Source organism: Protopterus annectens, chromosome 12.part0, assembly GCF_019279795.1.
Source record: "Protopterus annectens isolate FY-2018-M chromosome 12.part0, PAN1.0, whole genome shotgun sequence".
Taxonomy (NCBI): domain Eukaryota; kingdom Metazoa; phylum Chordata; order Ceratodontiformes; family Protopteridae; genus Protopterus; species Protopterus annectens.
Genome location: NC_056746.1, coordinates 211,666,056 through 211,685,728, shown reverse-complemented (window position 1 = coordinate 211,685,728; position 19,673 = coordinate 211,666,056). Strand labels below are relative to the sequence as shown.

At 41.1% G+C, this 19,673-nt stretch overlaps 1 protein-coding gene across 1 annotated transcript in view; it reads left to right on the top strand.

The window, feature by feature from the left end:
- Positions 1-2,475: 2,475 nt before the first annotated feature.
- LOC122816455 (cytochrome P450 3A24-like) overlaps positions 2,476-19,673 on the top strand; it is a 519,725-nt gene continuing 502,527 nt past the window's right edge. Inside the window, exon 1 of the mRNA XM_044089263.1 lies at positions 2,476-2,593. Coding sequence (XP_043945198.1) covers positions 2,535-2,593 — 59 coding nt within the window. The 5' untranslated portion in view covers positions 2,476-2,534. The remainder of the gene's footprint in view (positions 2,594-19,673) is intronic.

The window sequence follows — 19,673 nt, the reverse complement described above, 5'->3', positions numbered from 1 at the left end:
CTCCTCTGCATAACCAACCCAGCACTGTGAGGCAAAAGCACTAACCTCTGCTGAACTTCCATCTTACTACTCCTCTGCATAACCAACCCAGCACTGTGAGGCAAAAGCACTAACCTCTGCTGAACTTCCATCTTACTACTCCTCTGCATAACCAACCCAGCACTGTGAGGCAAAAGCACTAACCTCTGCTGAACTTCCATCTTACTACTCCTCTGCATAACCAACCCAGCACTGTGAGGCAAAAGCACTAACCTCTGCTGATCTTCCATCTTACTACTCCTCTGCATAACCAACCCAGCACTGTGAGGCAAAAGCACTAACCTCTGCTGAACTTCCATCTTACTACTCCTCTGCATAACCAACCCAGCACTGTGAGGCAAAAGCACTAACCTCTGCTGAACTTCCATCTTACTACTCCTCTGCATAACCAACCCAGCACTGTGAGGCAAAAGCACTAACCTCTGCTGAACTTCCATCTTACTACTCCTCTGCATAACCAACCCAGCACTGTGAGGCAAAAGCACTAACCTCTGCTGAACTTCCATCTTACTACTCCTCTGCATAACCAACCCAGCACTGTGAGGCAAAAGCACTAACCTCTGCTGAACTTCCATCTTACTACTCCTCTGCATAACCAACCCAGCACTGTGAGGCAAAAGCACTAACCTCTGCTGAACTTCCATCTTACTACTCCTCTGCATAACCAACCCAGCACTGTGAGGCAAAAGCACTAACCTCTGCTGAACAGTTTGTATCGGCACAGGTTCTGCAGTTAACTCCCCCGGGAACTGCCACATCGACGACATGCCCCTAAGACTTGACCCGGTAGTTCAGACTGTGGAAGTTATGTGGACAGTGACCTAAGTTTTGACTGGCATGTGTTGACTGTGCTAAGGAAGCCCTTTTTATATTGCACAGCTCGTGAATAAAGGGAATACTTCTAGATCTTGGAACATCATTGCCCTCCTTTGCACAGCCCTCATTAGGCCAGTCATTGAGTGAGTATACTGCCCCTTTTGGTATGTTTCTGTCTAGGTACACACAAAAACTGGAATGCCTGCAGAGGCACCTTACAAAAACAATATAAGGCTTAAACAATACATCGTACATGGACCACCTCAAAGCCCGATCACTATATTTGGTCTCTTACAGACTGCTAATACATGAAATGTCTCTAGCATACAAGGCACCCTCTGACCCTTTATTAATGGATGTACTTCACATTTGTAAGTCAAATAGTACTAGAGATACTCAATCCGGGGATCTAAACCTCTTCTGCAACATTAACAGAATGATTTGGATGGACAGCTATATCTCTCAGAGGATACCACTGTTCTGCAAAAGACTCCCAGTCCACTTAAAACAAAACTCATCCCTGACCACATTCAAATGTAACTTGGATCAGTGGATGGGAAATGGGAAATCTACCCCAGGACCCCCCCCCCCCCACGCACACACACACACACTACTAATGGAAAAAAGCAGCTCTTAAATACTTTATCCCAACACATGGGTCCCCTCCAAATATCTATATTTTGATCTAGTACTTAGCACTTGAGTAATCTATAAATATAGATCTTGGAAAGGGAGAGGGGACACAACTCCACTCGGATAAGATATTTTAAGCACCAAATGGAATAACTGATTAGGCTTAAAATGGCCCACAAGGTCAGTTAGCCTAGCACTAAACTGTGAAATTATGAACTGCGATGGCCATAGTTTCAGTTATTTTGGATAAATACCATGTGAAAAAGTAAGCCAAATAAGACGTATTGACAAAATGCATATTTAAAGACAGGTTAATTTGTTACAATCTGGTTTCTTTATTAACTGGGTAAATGCACTTGTCAAATGTGGACTTTTTAACCACAAAAAGAACCACAATAGGAAGAGCAAAAGCAATATATGAAATATTTATTTTGATTATTCAGAGAAACAAAATGGGCACAGGGAGAAGATATAAATTTGTGACACACACTAATCAGATGCCAGGACTGCATTCCAAGATGCCCGAGGTGTGAGCTAGAAACCTTAGCTTTAGCACTTACATCTCTGCTTATGCTTACATCATGCTGAAGAGATGGCTAGGTGGCATATAGGTGCAGAAAGATTATTTCAGGAGACTTTCCCTATTTAGAAAAGGTGTGTCTGTGTGTGGGAGATGGGTGCAAAGTTCTAATTCTATCATTTCTCTTTATCTACATTTTACAGTTGCTTGACAGAGAAGCTCACTAAAGCAAGTATGCAAACATGTTCAAATGTAAGAGAGCTAAGAAGGATTAGCTGGAAAGTCCCAGGAATAAGTCATGGTTGTTACAAAACCAATATTGTAAACAGTTTGTAACATATAATGAGATACTTCCAGAGCAAAGAACTGCATGTAATCTGTCAGTAACCACCTGAAAAGTATGTAAAAGCAGGACCTCCCATTCAGCAGGTCACATGACCTTATATTTTAAAATAAAGGAAGTTTAAGCTGCACGTAGCCACATTTCAGACTGCATTACTTAGGAGAGAGAACAAGAAAGGAAAACATGTGCCTTTCTACGGAAACCCTCTTTCTAATAGCTGCTTTTTTATTCCTTCTTGTACTGTAAGTATAATCCTTTTTACAGTTATGAACTAAGGTAAGGGATAATTTTGAGGAAACTGTTGGAAAAAACTATGTACAGGTGGATAACTTTTTGCCAATGTTTATGTACCACAACACACTCCAAAGTATTGTGCATGGGTTATTACATTATGCAAAGAGATAGTATCCATTTTAGAATAAAATGTTGGTGTGTTTTCTGTAATTCATTAACTCTTACTGTTCACTGATTATTTTTGTTTACCATCTTAAAGCCCAACTACCAGTACAGGTTGTGGAGGAGACATTGTGCACAGCTGTGTATGCTCTTCTACACAATGTAAAGCTCTTACATCACTGCTGTGGTTAGTATCCTTTGATAATATGTTTGACTCCACCACAGCATGATAGGGCAGACATTCCAATGTGTTTTTTTTTTTTCTGTTTTAGACATTCTGTTTCTACATTATCTCAATACCAGTTTGACTGTCATTTCCTTGAGTGCCATGTCCATTGACTTAATCCAGGCAGAATACTTTTTTGAATAGTAATGGTAGTTCACATTTTAAAAAGACAGAGAAGGAGAAACTGAGAATATGAATGACTGAGAGAGATGGAGGTATTGCCATAAAAATAGGCTATCTAACGTTTTATTACAGGAAGTAGTCAATAAACTCTTTAGAAACTTGGAGCCAACAAAATGAAAGCATGTCACCTGAGTAAGTATGTGACCAGTTATACCAGGGTTTCCACCTTTTCAGCGGGCCAAAGTGGGACATGGGGGTGTGGCCAATATGACACTGGCCACACTCTCTACCATGACATCACCACAGGAGCGATGAAGGAGATGCTGTTATGGGTACAACGGATGGCTGCTGGAGTGGCTAGCTAGCTGGCTGCTGGAGTGGCTGGTTGGCTGGCTGCTGGAGTGGCTAGCTGGCCGGCTGCTGGAGTGGCTAACTGACTGGCTGGCCGGCCAGCTGCTGGAGCCTGATAACTTATAGACCATTCATTTTTTTCACTGCAAGCAAAATGCAACATAATTAATAAAATAAAAACTTCCAAACTGCTGTGATTATTAACTGTGCTCTGACTCATTAGGACAAAAGGTATCTAAACTTGCAAATGACGTAATAATAAATATTAAATAACATAAAGTGTTAGTGTTCTTGTTAGTAAATGGAAATTATCAATGTCGGTTGTTAGCAAAAGGCCTGATTTAGCATGGGAGACTGAAGGCAGCATTTCAAGTCGGCTATGAGTTCAGTGTTTTTGTATAGTCACTCCTCTTTTCAGGGTGAAGTTAGCATGCATTTTACAATGACTGATGGTATTTTCCATAGACCCCCCCCCATACTAATTACCTGAAAGTTGCTAGACCTTTGTACAGAGAAACATTAACATTTAAACTTCACCTTTCACTCAATGATGTGAATGAAGAACAGGTTAACTGCCACTGTCTCATTACAAGTAAGAACAACCTTAAGTAACCCAGTTTTAAACTACGAAACCTTTATACAGACAAACCTTTTAGTTCGGGCAATAGTAAGTTTTGCATACACCCTTCTTTAAACACAACTAGCATTTACATGTATTTTACTTGACAGACAGCACTTTGGACACATAACCCCATTTTCAAGAATGCCCGTTGACTGACTACTCATGCACAATGTACAAATCCACCTGGTTATAGAAATGCATGGTTATCATCAAAAAGGTTGCGTTCGTTTTGTGTTTGAGCTCCTGGCCACGATCTTTGCAGGGCTCTTCCTGCCCTAATCCCCACCCCTTTCATGAATTGCAGCCAATTGCTGCATGGATTACAGCACCCAGACCTAACAGGCAGCAGCTTTGCCTGCAGGTCCGGGTCGGTGACGTAACTGAATTGCCGTGGAAAAGCCAGAAGTAATTGTGGCTTTTCCATGGCAATTCAGTGCAATTGAAAAGCGGGACTTTTCAAGTTCCATTACTTTCCATAGCGGGCAATGGGATGAGGCAGCTCAACCCGTGAGTGTCCTGCTGGCAACGGGACGGGTGGCAACCTTAAGTTATACTGAACTTATCAAAGTGTGCCAGTATTTATACCTGAGGGAACCAAAAGGGAATGGCAAACACACATATCTAACAGTACAGTAGAAAGTTAAGGCTATGAGTCACTAAAAGCTTCTTTTTTAACATTTCTAGGTTTAATTTCCTCAGTGTCTCAACATGCGTATTGTATGTCATCATTCGACTCATTTGATTTAATTATGTTTACAGACTACTTTCTTTTAAAAAAAAAAGCAGATGTGACTTGCAGACTATCCTGTGTAATGTAAAAAATCCATTACATTACAGAGGAGTGTGAGTAAAAGAGGTCTTGTCTGGAAAACAAAATTTTCAGTTTTGCTCAGTAAGTTTTTGAATCTGACTTGCTTATCTCAAGCTGACCTCTGGTTTTGTCCCCTGTGCATGTCAAACGGCGTAATTTCTTCATTATACTTGAACCCCAAAATTAGTTGAGTGGTGATGAATTATCATGTATTGTGGCAAAACTAAGTATTCAGGAATAAGAAATCACAGTTCAGGCCTGTTAATGTGATAGATATCAAAGGCTCACATCTTAAAATATAAGCACTGACGGAATGTGATAACATTCCTAAATACTGTAGGATCTATCATAATAGACTGCTTCTTCTGCATGTATTAATACACAGAGTTACAGTAAGGTTGCAATATCTACAGATTGTCTTATCTTCTAACCATGAATTCTGAAAGACCTTTAAAAAATAACATTTTAACCACATTTTTGAGCCAAGGCTTTACAAATATTTAGGAATATAATATACTCTTTGTTACATGTACCCTTCCTGGAATATTCCTTCTCTCTGCTAAATAGGAAAGTAAATGTGCAGTATTTGTTTCTCCTTCTTCCCAGTCCATTTTGAATAATGCAGAAAAACTGCTTCTCTTCAGCTGTGTCTTTCCTTAAATCCCTAATAACCCACATAGACCTACATAAGAGAATTGTATTATATCTAGTTTTCATGTACCATTCACTGATTTTCAACAGTTGCTGCCATTATATTACACTAACATTTGTTTGGCAGCAGAAGACAGAAAACTGGTCTCATCCACCATTAATTACATTTAAAATGTTAGCTCTCCACCGTCCTTACCTTTCTCCTCACCATTCCTCCATCTGTTTCATGCCCCCATTAACACTTTTTGGATTTCCTTTCTACCAGTTCTTCCTGTATTCCATGCCATGGCACACAACCCTGTCTGTGAAGAAGCACGTTTGGAGAAGTAGTCACTGCCTGCAGTCTACTGTTTCTGGCTCTTTTCCTGTCCTTCCTATTCTGGATGACCCCCAGACATCATCCCCCCGTTTGTGCACCCACAACATAACCCACTTTTCTTAATGTTTCTAATGAGATACAACCACATTCCTCTAATTTCTAGTCATATTTTTTCCTCTCCATCTCAGGTACTTTTCTAATGGTTTTCCTTTGGACTCTTACCAGCAGCCTGAAGTCTCTTTCCTTAAATGGCCTTTAGATGTGCACATAATTCAGATTAAGGCCTGATCAGCAAAGGCATAACCAGACATATGCCAAGGACACCGCAGTTTCATTTTGTTTTATTGTATTATATATACTGTTACATGACTCTTTTTATTTCCATAACCCCTCATTGGCTATGTCTGTCATTTTAGTTTTCTTTTTTTCTGTGGTCTTTTAGTATGCAGCCCAGAGCACTGTTTGGGGTTTGACAGTGGTGCTGAAGGAAGGATTATTATTGAGAAGATGGTGTATAATTCCAAAATTCCTAGCTATACCCTTGATAGTCAGAGCTCAATACAGCAAAAACATTATAGGTTCTATAATCTATCTCTTTGCTTTTGTAGTTGATGCAGTGAAGCTCTACTCTAGCATTCTATTTGCTGCTACCATTGACCTATCACAATCGTCCTGGTGTTCCAAGCCAGGTATGGCCAGCACAATGTCCTGCTGCAGTCAGCTCTATTCCTTCAGCTAATGCTTCCCCCAAGATGTATTGTTACCTAAGTGTAGTACTTTGTATTTGTACACATTGACTTCCTGTGTACTTGGTGAATGTTTCCAAAACATTTTCTCTCCGTAATCTTTTCCTGCCATGCCTAGCTTTATGCCATCAATGAAGAGGTTTATCCTGCTTTCTGCTAAATCGATATGCTTTCTATTCAGCATGTTGAACAGTACGGTACACAGAGCTCATTCCAGTGGTACTACAACAGTGTCCTTTTACTACAACCTTTCAGTCGTGCAGTAATTTATTTTGTTACTCATCATCCTAATCCCATTCATTCCAGCTTCCCTATCAGCCACGTGTGTGAGACACAGTAAAAGGCATTGGAAACATTCATTTACATTATGTATATTCATATACCCTGTGTCAAGATCACCAGTAATGTTCCATGAAGCTGAGTTAATTAGTGTTCTGGAAATTCTTGTCCTCTAGAAAATCTACCAGTCTTTCCCCTTGGGATTAGGATTCATGGGAGTTATAGGACAATTTAGTCACATGACCATTAATGTCTTGGCAAATCCCACCACTAGGCTGTAATACCCCCTTTTTCAAGAAAAGCTAGGCAAGTCCTCGGGTAAATTTCTGGGTATCAATCTAATCATTCATGCTCTGTCTGAAGGATGATAATGTGCCACACAGCTTAACCTGAAGGGGAAGTTTACATCCGAGATGAGGATGTGCTGTGTGATGACTCTGTCACTCCATGACATTCTGTTTATCTGCTGATCTGGATTTAGGTCCCTGGTTTTAGTGATTATGAAGCTACTAGAGTTGGGAAAATACAGGAGATTGAGTACAATGGTATCTCTAATGGCATGTTAGACAAGGGACAGATTGCAAGACATTAAGTATACGAGTAGGGCTTTTAGCCTCTCTTTGTAGCTTGTGGTCCTTAAGCTAGTGATATTCTTGGTTATGAACGTTTGGAGCTTCTCTAGTTATTTTTCTATGTCTAATGTGGCAAAGTGCAAAGTGAGCACTGTGCCCAATAACTGGGCTAATCAATGCTGAATATAATGGAGTGATATTGCTTTAGATCTGGATGATATACCCTTGGCTATCAATTATTCTAAGTAGAAAGACTCTGACTGCAGTTGATAGCTAATGGCCATAGGAGTGGGAATTATCACTTCAGGTTTTAATGTCAATGATTACATTTTTGTTTTGAACTGGGTATTATCCATATATATGTTGAATGTGGCTGTTGTTTTCCAAATGCAATAATATTATACTTTGTTTTGTATTTAATTTGAGTAACACATTTTCAGTGCACCAGGTCTTTACTAGGGTAAATTCTTTCTAAAGTATACAGGTAGTGGACAGACATCTGCAAACCTAGTGGACCACAAGTCCTGGTTGCAATATGGAGATCAGAGACATAAATGCCAAATAAAAGAGGTCCCAAAATAGAGCCCTGGGGGCACCAACTAGTTACCTTCATTATCTTGCATAAAGCACCTGCCACATGAATTATATGGCTTCTAGCTTTTAGCCAGCTTGCTAGTCATCTATGTTTAGAGCATTTACCTTTCTTACTGTGCCCACATAAGGTATAGTGTCAAATGCCATGACCAGATAAATATAAGCTATGTAAGTAGCACATCCACTGTGTATATCCTGAGTGATCCCCCCCCCACAAGTAAGTTAACTAAATTTAATAGGCAGGAGCGAAATTGTTGCAGGTCAAGCATAATAACATTTTTGATATCATAATTCATGACTTTGTTTATAATATATTCCATTGCTTTGCAAATAGGCTTCTCCTGTTGATGGATCCCTAATTACTGGTGTCCGTAGTAGAGCCACTCTAATGGAGGGACATCACTACCAGGGTTTGCCATAATTCAGGAATAAATCCTATAGCTATGCTTAATGTAAACCATTTAAGACAGGCTTGATGAGGGCATGATTAGCAATGTTTATTAAACATCCAGGTATGTTTTCAGGTCCCATTGAAATACTTTTGTTCTTTAATATTTGGAACATGTTCCTTGCTGATAATAGGGGTGCTAAGGATTCTGAGACACGCGGAGTTTGGATAGATGTTTCAGGGTTAAAATTTTCTCTGAATTTGTAAGCTAGTATATTGGCAATGTCTATTGGGTTGGAGCAGACAGTACTTGTCTAGAATAAGGTTTGAGCATTGTTGCACATCATGCCTTAGTTTCTTAACATAGCTAAAGGAGGATTTGTAATTACTCTTAGCTTCATAGGTTGCTCTAGTAGTCATAATAGTGTTTTTAACACCATTGTAATAGTTTTGATATCATCCCTTTCATGCACAGTATTGGATCTGCTTTATAATTTGAGGATTTTTTCCCTTGCTATAAACTTTGTTTATGCTGCTGGACCTCCAAGGTGGTTTGCTTTTGAATTTCCCATTATATTTTTCTCAGGTTTTAGACTGCCAACTCTATCCATTTATCTAAGTGATTGTAGAATTCCTTTGTATTGCTTACTCCTATTGGGGCATCACAGCTGCTACTGACACAACGAGTTTTGAGATCCTGTCATAGAATTGTATGAAGTTTGACTATTTGAAATCCTTAAATTTTGAGATATTGGTGTCAGGACTTTGGAGATTTTGAAAGCAAGTATCACAAGTTTATAGTCTGTGAAAGGAGAGACCAGGCAATAGTTCATGCTCAGACTGTATTTGCCAAGACCAGAATATTCTGTTCTCTAGTGGATATTTGAAGTATCTGTTACTGGGAGCTTTGACTGATTGAGTCAAATGACTTATGAGCATACCTTCTGTTAGAGGTATAGGTGCTTGTTTGTGGTATTGGTGCTCCAGTTAAATGGGGGATGTTTTGATATATTTGATCCAGATGGCCCAGTTTCCAGCTCAGCCCAGGAAAAGGGAATGCAGAGTAATAGGAGGAAAAAAAAAAAAAAGAAGCAGCTTCAAGTACAGATGAAGAGTAAAAGTATGGTATTAAGCATGCAACAACATTATAACAAGATCATGAAACAGTAGTCGAAGTCTAACAAAGTAATGGCATTATTGTTATTAGGGAGATGTTCATCATATTAATCACTGCTGCAGCAGCCTTAGCTGTATGGGCTACATTCTGCCAAGGATATAACAGCTGGCCAGCTTCCAAAGGTTCAGGGCACCTTCCACACATCTAAACTGTCAGGCAGTCAGGCAGCTTGAGCTCAGATAATTAAAAGACATGTTTGGGCACAAAGCTGTTCAGAATTCTACTACCAACAGAGAAAGGGAGGCTGACCCCTGTAGGAACAACAAAAAATAAATGCCCACACCCTGGCATAAAAACACACCAAAAAACAATGGGAGTGGAGGAATGGAGCAGCTACTGCAGCAGTGATAATTCAAACATCTACTGTTAGGGTAAGTTTACTTACACCACTGTTCTATGTCCATCTTATGATCACTACTGAAGTAGCCTTAGCTATATGGGTAGATTATCCTAGCTAACTTTATTTGGGAGTTGGAAGGCACCCTGGAGAGAGGTGCTATCAAAGCCTGATCTGGACCTGGAGAAGGAATCAAACTTCTAGTGCGTTGTAAAAGTATGTACAGAGGATCAAGTAGCAGCTTTCAGAATACTTCTAGAATCCAACCTTTTCCAAAAGGTCATAGATGAAGCCAAAGCCTTGGTAAAGTGGGCCTTGACCCTGCCAGGAATAGTTTTGTTATGGTGAGTATAACAAAAGGTAATAGTCTTAGGGAACCCTTTGGAAATATTCTGTTTTGACACAGGTTGTCCTTTCTTCTAACCTTCAGAAGAAATTAACAATTTATTCAAAGATTTAGTTCTGTCAATACAGAATCTGAGTTGTCCATGGACATCCAAGGAATGGAATATCCTTTCTCCCTCATTTTAGGTTCATGAAAGAAAATGGGGAGATGGGTAGTTTGGCTTAAAGTAAATATGGGTACCTATTTAGTCATTAAAGAAATGCAGACAACCACCACCACCCAACACTACCCAAATGACACATAGCCCACAAAATCAGTGTGCCACTCAACCTCAGCTCATAAGGCAAAACAACGTACCCAATACACTTGTCATAGGTGACTCTATAGTCAGGCACACTGATGTCCCACTCACCAGGCTAAGCACGGAGAAAGTTACTGTCAGCTGCCTGTCGGGTCCCAGGATCCGCCACATAATGCACGAGCTCAGGTCACTCCACAACAAGTACAAATATGACTCTGTCATTGTCGATGTTGGTGTGAATGACCTGAGACATACCTCCCTGGACTACACGAAAAGAGACATGGAGGAGCTCTCAGATCTTGTAGCCCAGGCAGGTATGACCCTAGCCCTAAGTAGCATCCTACCATCACCCAGAGTGATACCATAGTACAAGGACAAAATGATTCACTTCAACAATTGGCTAAGCTTCTGGTGTCATTCTAAAGGGATCCAGTATCTGTCTGCCTGGACGACATGGTCAACAGACCACGATGCTTTGCCAGAGATGGCCTGCATCTGTCACCCCTGGGATTCCAGATACTGGTTAAGGCTCTTGCCACCCCTATAGTGCCTTTTTTAGACAAGGTTCAAATGCTAAATTCACCACTGTAAAAGGTACAAGCAAGCAAACTCTGAGGGTAATGCTACTCAATGCTAGAAGTCTAAACCTCAAAATGCACTCACTCAAGGCACTCCTTAAAATGGAGAACATCGAGATCTTTGCAGTGATAGAGACCTGGTTCAAGGCTCCAGAGAGCACCTCTGCATTACCAGGCTATAATTCATACCACACCTTTCAGCCACCTAATCTAGACCAAAACACTAAAGGTGGAGGTGTCCATATTCATTAAGGATGTCCACACCTCCAGGATAGTTGCTCAACATAATGCATCCGAAATTATCCAAATGCAACTAACACTGGGCAAGACTTCAATCCAGGTTTTAGCTTGTTACAGATCCCCAACCATGCCTCAGGATTCCCACTCTTCATTTTTTAAGATACTGGAAAATATTAAGGTACAACCCAATACCTTAAATATGGGCGATTTCAACTACCCCACCATCAACTGGGAAAACTACTCATATACCAACTCATTCGCTCAACATTTTCTGGAATTCATAAATTGCAACACTTTGGATCAGCTTGTCCACACCCCCACCAGGGGCAGCAATATCCTGGACCTGGTCATTACCAATATGGGCAACCGATGTTCCACGCCAGAGGTCAACTCCTCACTGGTCAAATCAAACCCCAAGCTAATCACCCTAGACATCCATATCCCACCCCCACCTCCCCCATTAAGGTAACCACCATGAAAAAGTACTCTACTCAAAAGCCAACTTCATGCTTCTTAAGACAGAAGTGGCAAACTTCACGACACCCATGCACTCAGAAAATAGTGGTACGACTGCTGAATCTTACACAAATGCACTGTATAAGGACATACATGAGTGCATGGATCGTGGCATCCCCAACAGAACCAAGATGCTATCCTCCAAAAAAAGGAAGCCAATCTGGTGGTCCCCTGCCATAAACAAACACTACAACAGAAGGAAGAAGCTGTTGCAAAAAAAAGAGTAAAATCCCAAGACTGGAGGAACTCTCTGGTCAGCCTCGGCAAGAGGCTGAGATCCCTCATAAATCCTCCAAAGCCAGTTATGAAAATAAAATCTCCACTGATTCCAAAGACAACCACAATGTATTCTACAGCTATGTCAAGAGTCTCAATGGCAACACTCTGCTCTGAGCTACAGCACAATGGCACTAAATATACAGACCCAACCAATGTTGCCAACATCCTGGGAGATAGGTTCAGTGCTAACTTTACTCCCACTCTCACCGTCCAAAGGGCCCATCTTAATACTGGAAGAATGCAAAGCCCCTGTAATCATGGATGAACAAGTAAAGACAGCACTCTCCAAAGCCAAGAACACAGTATCCATGGGACCAGACAAAATTCCAGGCTGCGTACTGCATGATCTACAGAATGAACTGGCACCCCACTTTAGTACCATGTTCAGTCATAGCCTCACTTCAGGTTATGTGCCTACTGAATAGTGCACAGTGTCGGTTATCCCTTTCCACAAAGGGGGTGCCACCATGGACCCTGGAAACTACTGCCCCATTAGCCTGACGAGCCTGGTCTGCAAGGCCATGGAACATATCATCTTGGAGCTTGTAAACAAAGACATAGGTAACCTCCAAACCCTGGACCCCACTCAGTTTGGGTTTGTAAAAGGTAGATCATGTCTACTAAACCTGACTGACTTCTTTGAAGCAGTCAGAGCTTGTAGACGAGGGCAAGGTAGTGCACACAGCCTATCTTGACCTTGCCAAGGGTTTCAACACCATCCCCTACTCTGGAACTATAGATAAACTCACTAAACTGGGCATAAATCCCTATGTCACATGATGGGTGGCCAACTGGCTCACTGACAGAACCCACATAGTAAAAGTAGCCGACTCCAAGTCCGACTTCAGACCAGTGATGAGTGGAGTACCACAGGGTTCAGTCCTGAGTCCTCTCCTGTTCGGCATCTACTTCTCTGAAGTGCAGGCCAACACAGATAACTGCAAACTGGGAGCCATAATAGAATCACCTAATGATGTAGACATTCTACAAAAGGGCCTCATAGAGATAGGTTCTTTGGTGTCAAAGTCATGGCTTCAAGCTGAATGCCAAGAAGTGCATTGTCATCCCCTTTGGGAAAAACTCGGTACCCATGAACTACCACATAGGTGGTAGCTCACTAAACATTGAAAGTGTGATAAGAGGCCTCAGGACACAGGTGGACAGTAGTCTCTCCTTTGATAACCACATCGCCACAGTAGTCAGGAAATCTTTCTACGTGGCACACCTCATCACAAAAGGGTTCTCATCTAGAAAAAAGGAGGTCATTGTTCCTCTGTACTCATCCCTCATCAGATCCATTATAGAGTACAATGCCCCATTTGGCATGTATCTCACAAGACACCTACAACAATTGAAAAGGCCACAGAAATACCGCACTAAGAGGATTACTGACCTGAAACAGATGCCATACGCAGATCGTCTCAAAAAACTCCATCTCTACTCCGTCGCATATCGCCTACTCAGATGTGATCTCTGCCTAACATACAAAGCTATGTCAAACCCAGAGCTGTTGGAAATGCTACACTTAAAGAAATCACAATATCTCCTAACCACACAATCCAGGGACCTAAACCTTGTCACCACTATAAACAGAACATGCTGGAGGGATAAATTCCTGTCCCAGAGACTTCGCATACTCTGGAACAAACTACCCATTCATGTCAAGCAAAGCTCTTCATTGGCCCTCTTTAAGAAAAACCTTGGCGACTGGATGGGAAATAGAAAATTCAACCCGGGGATCACTTCTGCAGTACTGCTTGACAGGGACACAGGAAAATAATTTTCTTGGGTGGCGAAAGCCAGCAAATCTTTTTGGCTAGGTTTATATAGGCCCCAGGGCTAATAGCCTAGTACCTACATATGAACCTATGAACTTATAAGAAGGATTAGTTCTTAAAGAATCCCTGTCCCTGTGGAAAATGAGATAAGGTTGACTCACCATAAGATCTTGCAACTCGGATACCCTGCTTGAAGAGATCAAAGCAATCAATAAAATTCTTTTCTATGCTAAAATCCTCAGGTCAGCCTGGTTAGCTGGTTTAGATGGAGCAAGTCTTAGCTCCTATAATATAACATTTAGATCTCAAGAAGAGGCTACTGATTTTCTCAGAGGCCTCTCATGCAAAATCCCTTTTAAAAGCATTCTGAGATGAGACTGCATTGAAAGAAGAGGTTCCAGAGGCAGACATGCTGAAATGGCTAATAAATGAACCTTGATAGAGACGTAAGATAGGATAGTAATTCACACAAATACTGTAAAACCAGAGAACAACTGGCCCTGAATGGGTAATGGTTATTTTCTTGTCACCAATTAGAAAACATTTTCTATTTGCTAATATATGATTTTTTAATAGCTGGCTTTCTTGCCTCCATTACCACCTGCTGCACACCCTCAGTAAACCAGTACCTAAAAGGAATTAAGATGTTATTATCCAGGCAGTCAACTGAAGCTAACTGATGTCAGGGGGTATCAATCACCCCTGTTCTTGTGTGAGTAGATCCAGTCTGTGAGGAAGGTTGTGATAATTGCCCCTAGCCATTGCCAGAAAAAGGGAGAACCACAGTTTCCTGGGCCAGTGGGGAATCACCACAATGATCTCAGAAGATTCCCCTGGATATTGGTAGAAAAGATGGAAAAGCATGCAGGAACATTCCTGTCCAAGGAAGAAAAATGTCATGTGTCTTCCAGGCCTTCTTGCATGGAGTTCTTGACAGAATCTTGCCAGTTTATTGCTCAGACAGGAGATAAAGAGGTCTGTTTGAGGAACTTCCCATAAATGTATCAAATCTTGGCAGACCCCTTGATCTAGTTTCCCTTGATGAGGTCTGCCCTGGTTCTGCTCAGCTTGTCTGCCACATACTTTTGATCTGACAGAAAGCAGGATGCTTGTAGAGTGAGATTGTGCTTTAAAACTACACCCAAAACTAACATGGCTAGTCTCCAAAGAGGGTATGACCTGGTTTTCCCTTGCTTGTTTTAGCACCACATCACTGTGCTATTCTTTGTAAATACTTGAAGAGGTCCTGGGGACCAAAGATGGTTCAGAGAGTTGAGTGTGTAGAGGTCCTGGGTATAGACAGTTGAGTGCCTTGCTCAGGTCAAGTATCTCCTTGATATTAATTTTCTTAAATTTGTCCTTGGTGCCCCACACCCCTGTACTTTTATCCCTCCCGCAACTGCTCCCTAAGCAAAGTTTGAAGTGTCTGTGGTAACTGAATGCTTTGGAGCAGAGGGAGAAGGGAGACCTGGATTTAAGGATATCTGTTGTCTCCACCAAATGATTTCTCCTCTGACAAATCCCATCATTGGGATTAACAAGATACAGGGCATTGGTGCTGAGACCAAACAGATTTCAGATACCAGTGTACCTTTTTCATGTAGAGTCTTACCAGGGGTATCATGAGAATCATAGATGCTATTAGACTGAAAATCTTGAGGGATTCCTTCTCAGTGACCGAAGTCTGAGTGGAAAACTAGAGAGATGGATCTAGATATAGGTCTATTTTTTCCGTGGAAGAAAAGCTCTTTAAACTGAGGTATCTAGCTGACATGTCAAGGACAGAATCCTATATGAAGGATTCAAGAAAGACTTCTAAATGTTCTCTTGGAAGCCAAGCTTATGCAAGCAATCTCTCACCCAAGAGAGAGATTCCCAACACTTTGAAAAAGACTCTGCTAAGATAAGCAAGTTGTCTGTATAGGGACTATGTGGATATCCTGTAGCCTGAAATGAGCTATAACTAGAGCTAGATACTTTGTGAGCACTCTTGGTGTGGTGGATAGTCCAAAGGTTAAGGCAGCGAATTGATAATGTAATCCACACAAAACCTTAAGAAATGTCTGAAATCTGAATGAATAGGGATGCATTGATAAGCAGCTTTTAGGTCTAGTATTGCCAGGAAACTGGAAAGAGGAGCCTAAGGTGAGAGGTTGTGAAGTGACATAATTTTGAATTTTGGGCACTATCACAAACATTTTTAGGAAAGGTCCAGAAATGGTCTCCAAGCATTTTCTTTCTTTGGCACTAGGAATATCCTTGAAAAAAACTCTTTTCCAGCTGGGAAGGAGAAACTGGTTCTATCACTCCTTGGAACAGCATGTGATGAAGAACCAGTGTAAACAAAAGAGTTTGATATGGAGGATGAGGTATGACCCCCTGGAAATGAGGAATTTCCTCCCACTACCATTGTTAACCTTGAATGTTTTTTCAAACTAATTTTTATGAAACTATCTGTTTCCAAAGAAAAAAATGGAGAGTCAGACTTTCTTGGTGGAAAATGGAATCAGGGTGGGGATGGGGGGGGGGGGTCACAAAGTTTCTTGAACAGTCATACAGACCTGTTGGCTTGTCCTTGGTTTTGGGAGGTTCAAGACTACTTTTTGGTACACCCTTGCCATTTCTTCTTAAACATTTGTTTACCTGTATTTTGTTGAGACTGTTTATTCTACTTTTTGCCAAAATTGGATAAAGAGATAGAAAATCCCTTGGAAAATATGGAAAAGGAGGGCCAAAAAATATTTTCTGATCACCTCTACATCAGAGGAACCAAACAATAAATCTTTACCCAAGGGTAAATTTAAAATCTCATTTGAGCATGCTCTGGGAGGTTCTGAGAATGCCAAAATAGACTAGTGGCCATAGCCCTGAGAGAGATATCAGGAGAGTCATAAACTGTAAACAATAAGTACTGACCCGTGCAATAAGAGAAACTAAGTTATTTAAAGCAGAGGTTTCCTCACAAGAACAAACTGGGGATAAAACATTCCTCATACTTTCACAATTAGGCAGAATAAACTTTAACATATGAGTCTGACAATTCAAAATATCCTTGGCAGGATATAACCCATATAGCTAAGGCTACAGTAGCGGTGTGCATTTGAACATTTGCTGTTATGGTAAGTTGACTTACGCAACTGTTCTTTCTTTGAGTATTTTTAGGAGGCTAACAAGATCATCAGGGGTCATTGAGGGCATTCTGTAGCAGGCTATGAGTTGGTAGTTTGTCTTGTTTAGGGTGATTTGCAGTTCTAAGAGTTCTGTTTTGGATATCTAGGAATTTGCCAGAGGTGATATGATCCTTTTCAAACGTGGAGAGGCCACTGCAGTTGCTATCAGGCATGAAGGTATGATAGCTACAAAGGCCAGGTTTGGAGGGAGTACCTTCTTTACTTTTGAACCAAGTCTCAGTAATTACACAGACATGAATGCATTCCTTCAGCAAGAATGGTGCCTAGGCAAAAAGAAAAGCTAACTGGGTTCAACAATTGGCTGAATAGTTGGTGGGATTCTAGGGGAATCTAGTAAGTGTTAGCATGGGATGAGATTATTGATAGTCTGACTTACCATACAAAGGATGGCCTACAACTCTTGTTCCAAAACTTCTGCATACTAACTAAAGTCTTTGCACCCCCATTGTAACTATTTTAGTCAGTGTATAGTTAATGGACTTTCCGACATAACAAACACATCAGTACCCAAAATGGACCGCATTAAGATGGTTCTTCTCAATGCCAGAAATCTTAAAACCAATTGCCTGATCTCATGACCTTCTTCCATCCGGAATGCATCTATGTCCACATTTGAAAAGGACAATATCACCTCCAGGCAAATTGATCATGTAGTGTGATTTTCTGTGTAGCAGACAGATTCAAAAATCACATGAGGAGATGGGGATTCAGAAAACTGCATGAAGGGTCAAATCAAGCTGGAAAATGCAGACATACTTTAAAGAATAAATGCATTGTGTGCAGGGGTAAATCAAGCCTGAAAATAAGAAAGTTTGTCCAAAATAGGGATAGTTGAGAGGTCAATTCCCATAGTTTAACTTCTTCCATTTGCTCAAAGCATCCTACCTCCTGTTTGACGGTCTCCACCAGCTCAGCATAATTAGCTTTCCTAAAATCTCGCAACATCTTTACTCATGTTTTCCTTCCCACAACCTGAAACATAGGGTGGCATAATCATTGATTTTATTTATTTACATTTCTTGACCGGGAAGGTACAACTGGATGTTTTTGGCCCATTTTCAGCAGATGCCCAGGGAGTAAAGCTTCTCAAGCGTTGTTAAGCAAATCAATTCTTTAATAAGACAGTTTGAAAAATACAATATTTGGCATAAAATGTTTTAGAACAGTTATGACAAAGAACAAGCATTGTAAGTTTGTGTAATCAGATAAATAAATGTAGATTAATAGATAAAATAGGGAAAAGATTTTGAGTTAAGATGGCAAATGACAGGAAGAATATTAGTTGAGACAGAATTTAAAGAGAAATAAGGCGGAAATGATTAATCATGATTTCTTCACCTGGGCATCCATGATCCTCTCTCCCTTGTTTAGAACCACATCCCAAAATCTTCCCTTTCTAATACAGTCTCACACTAGTTACCTGAACCCTTTGTGGTCCAAGACTTGGATCTGCTTCAACTTACTCTCTACCCTGGAGATCAAAATTGTGTTCCTGGAAGACTTATGCCACCACTGAGTATTATCCTCTTCATCCTAATCCACTCCTTTATTCTCGACTCCAATTTCTTATTTTCTACCCTTGATGTGGCTTGGGGACAATACACTGCAACATTCCATCAGATGTAGCTGGGGGATGATACACTGCATCGGTCCATCAACTGTCCTCCTTCCTGCTTCTATATTAATTGTGCGGGCACTTACTTGACGTTATACCCTTATCTATTCCCTTGCTACCTTCATTAGATAGTGTTCTTCCTTCTGTATATGATCTCACATATTTTTCTTTCTGTACACCATCTGTGACTATTTTTTGTGGTCCCTTCACTGTCCTTCATGGTGCTGTCCCAGTGCTCAATTACCTGTCCACACCTGGTCTATCATCTCTTTACTCCTCCCCAGATTTACACTGGTTTTGCTGGGGCCAGTCAAGGAACAAGGCATCTGGTGTCTAGGCACATATGTGCACCTGTCCATGGATATATGAACATCTGTGCATTTGTCCATGGGAGGGTTTACTTTATGACCTACTTGTTTTTCCTGTCTTCCTTATGGTCCTAAGGGGGGCTTGCAGTGGTAATGTGCAGGGTGTCACCCTGCCTCATTAGCAGTTCAGCCATTTGTCCACCCTGTAACCCTCTTTAGGCATGCATACTAATGTGACTTCTCCAGCCTTCATCAGGGATTGACACAGTAGACACCCATGGGCCCACCCACCCTGTGATGGTAACACCCATCCCTCACTGCCACATTTGTCAGTCGCCTGAGTTGCTAATCTAACCTGGGTTGCCTTTGTCATAGGCAGAGCTTTATCTCTCTGTGCCACTGAAGTGCTTATCATCTGTGACATTCTTGAACAACCTGTACTCAGGCTCCTCCATATCCTACCCTTTTTGACAGTGATCCTTGTTTCTGTGATACCAATAGTGTCCACCCACTTCTCCTACCATTGGGTGCAGCTCCCCCTGTCCTACTACCCAAACTCATTACATTGAAAATTAATA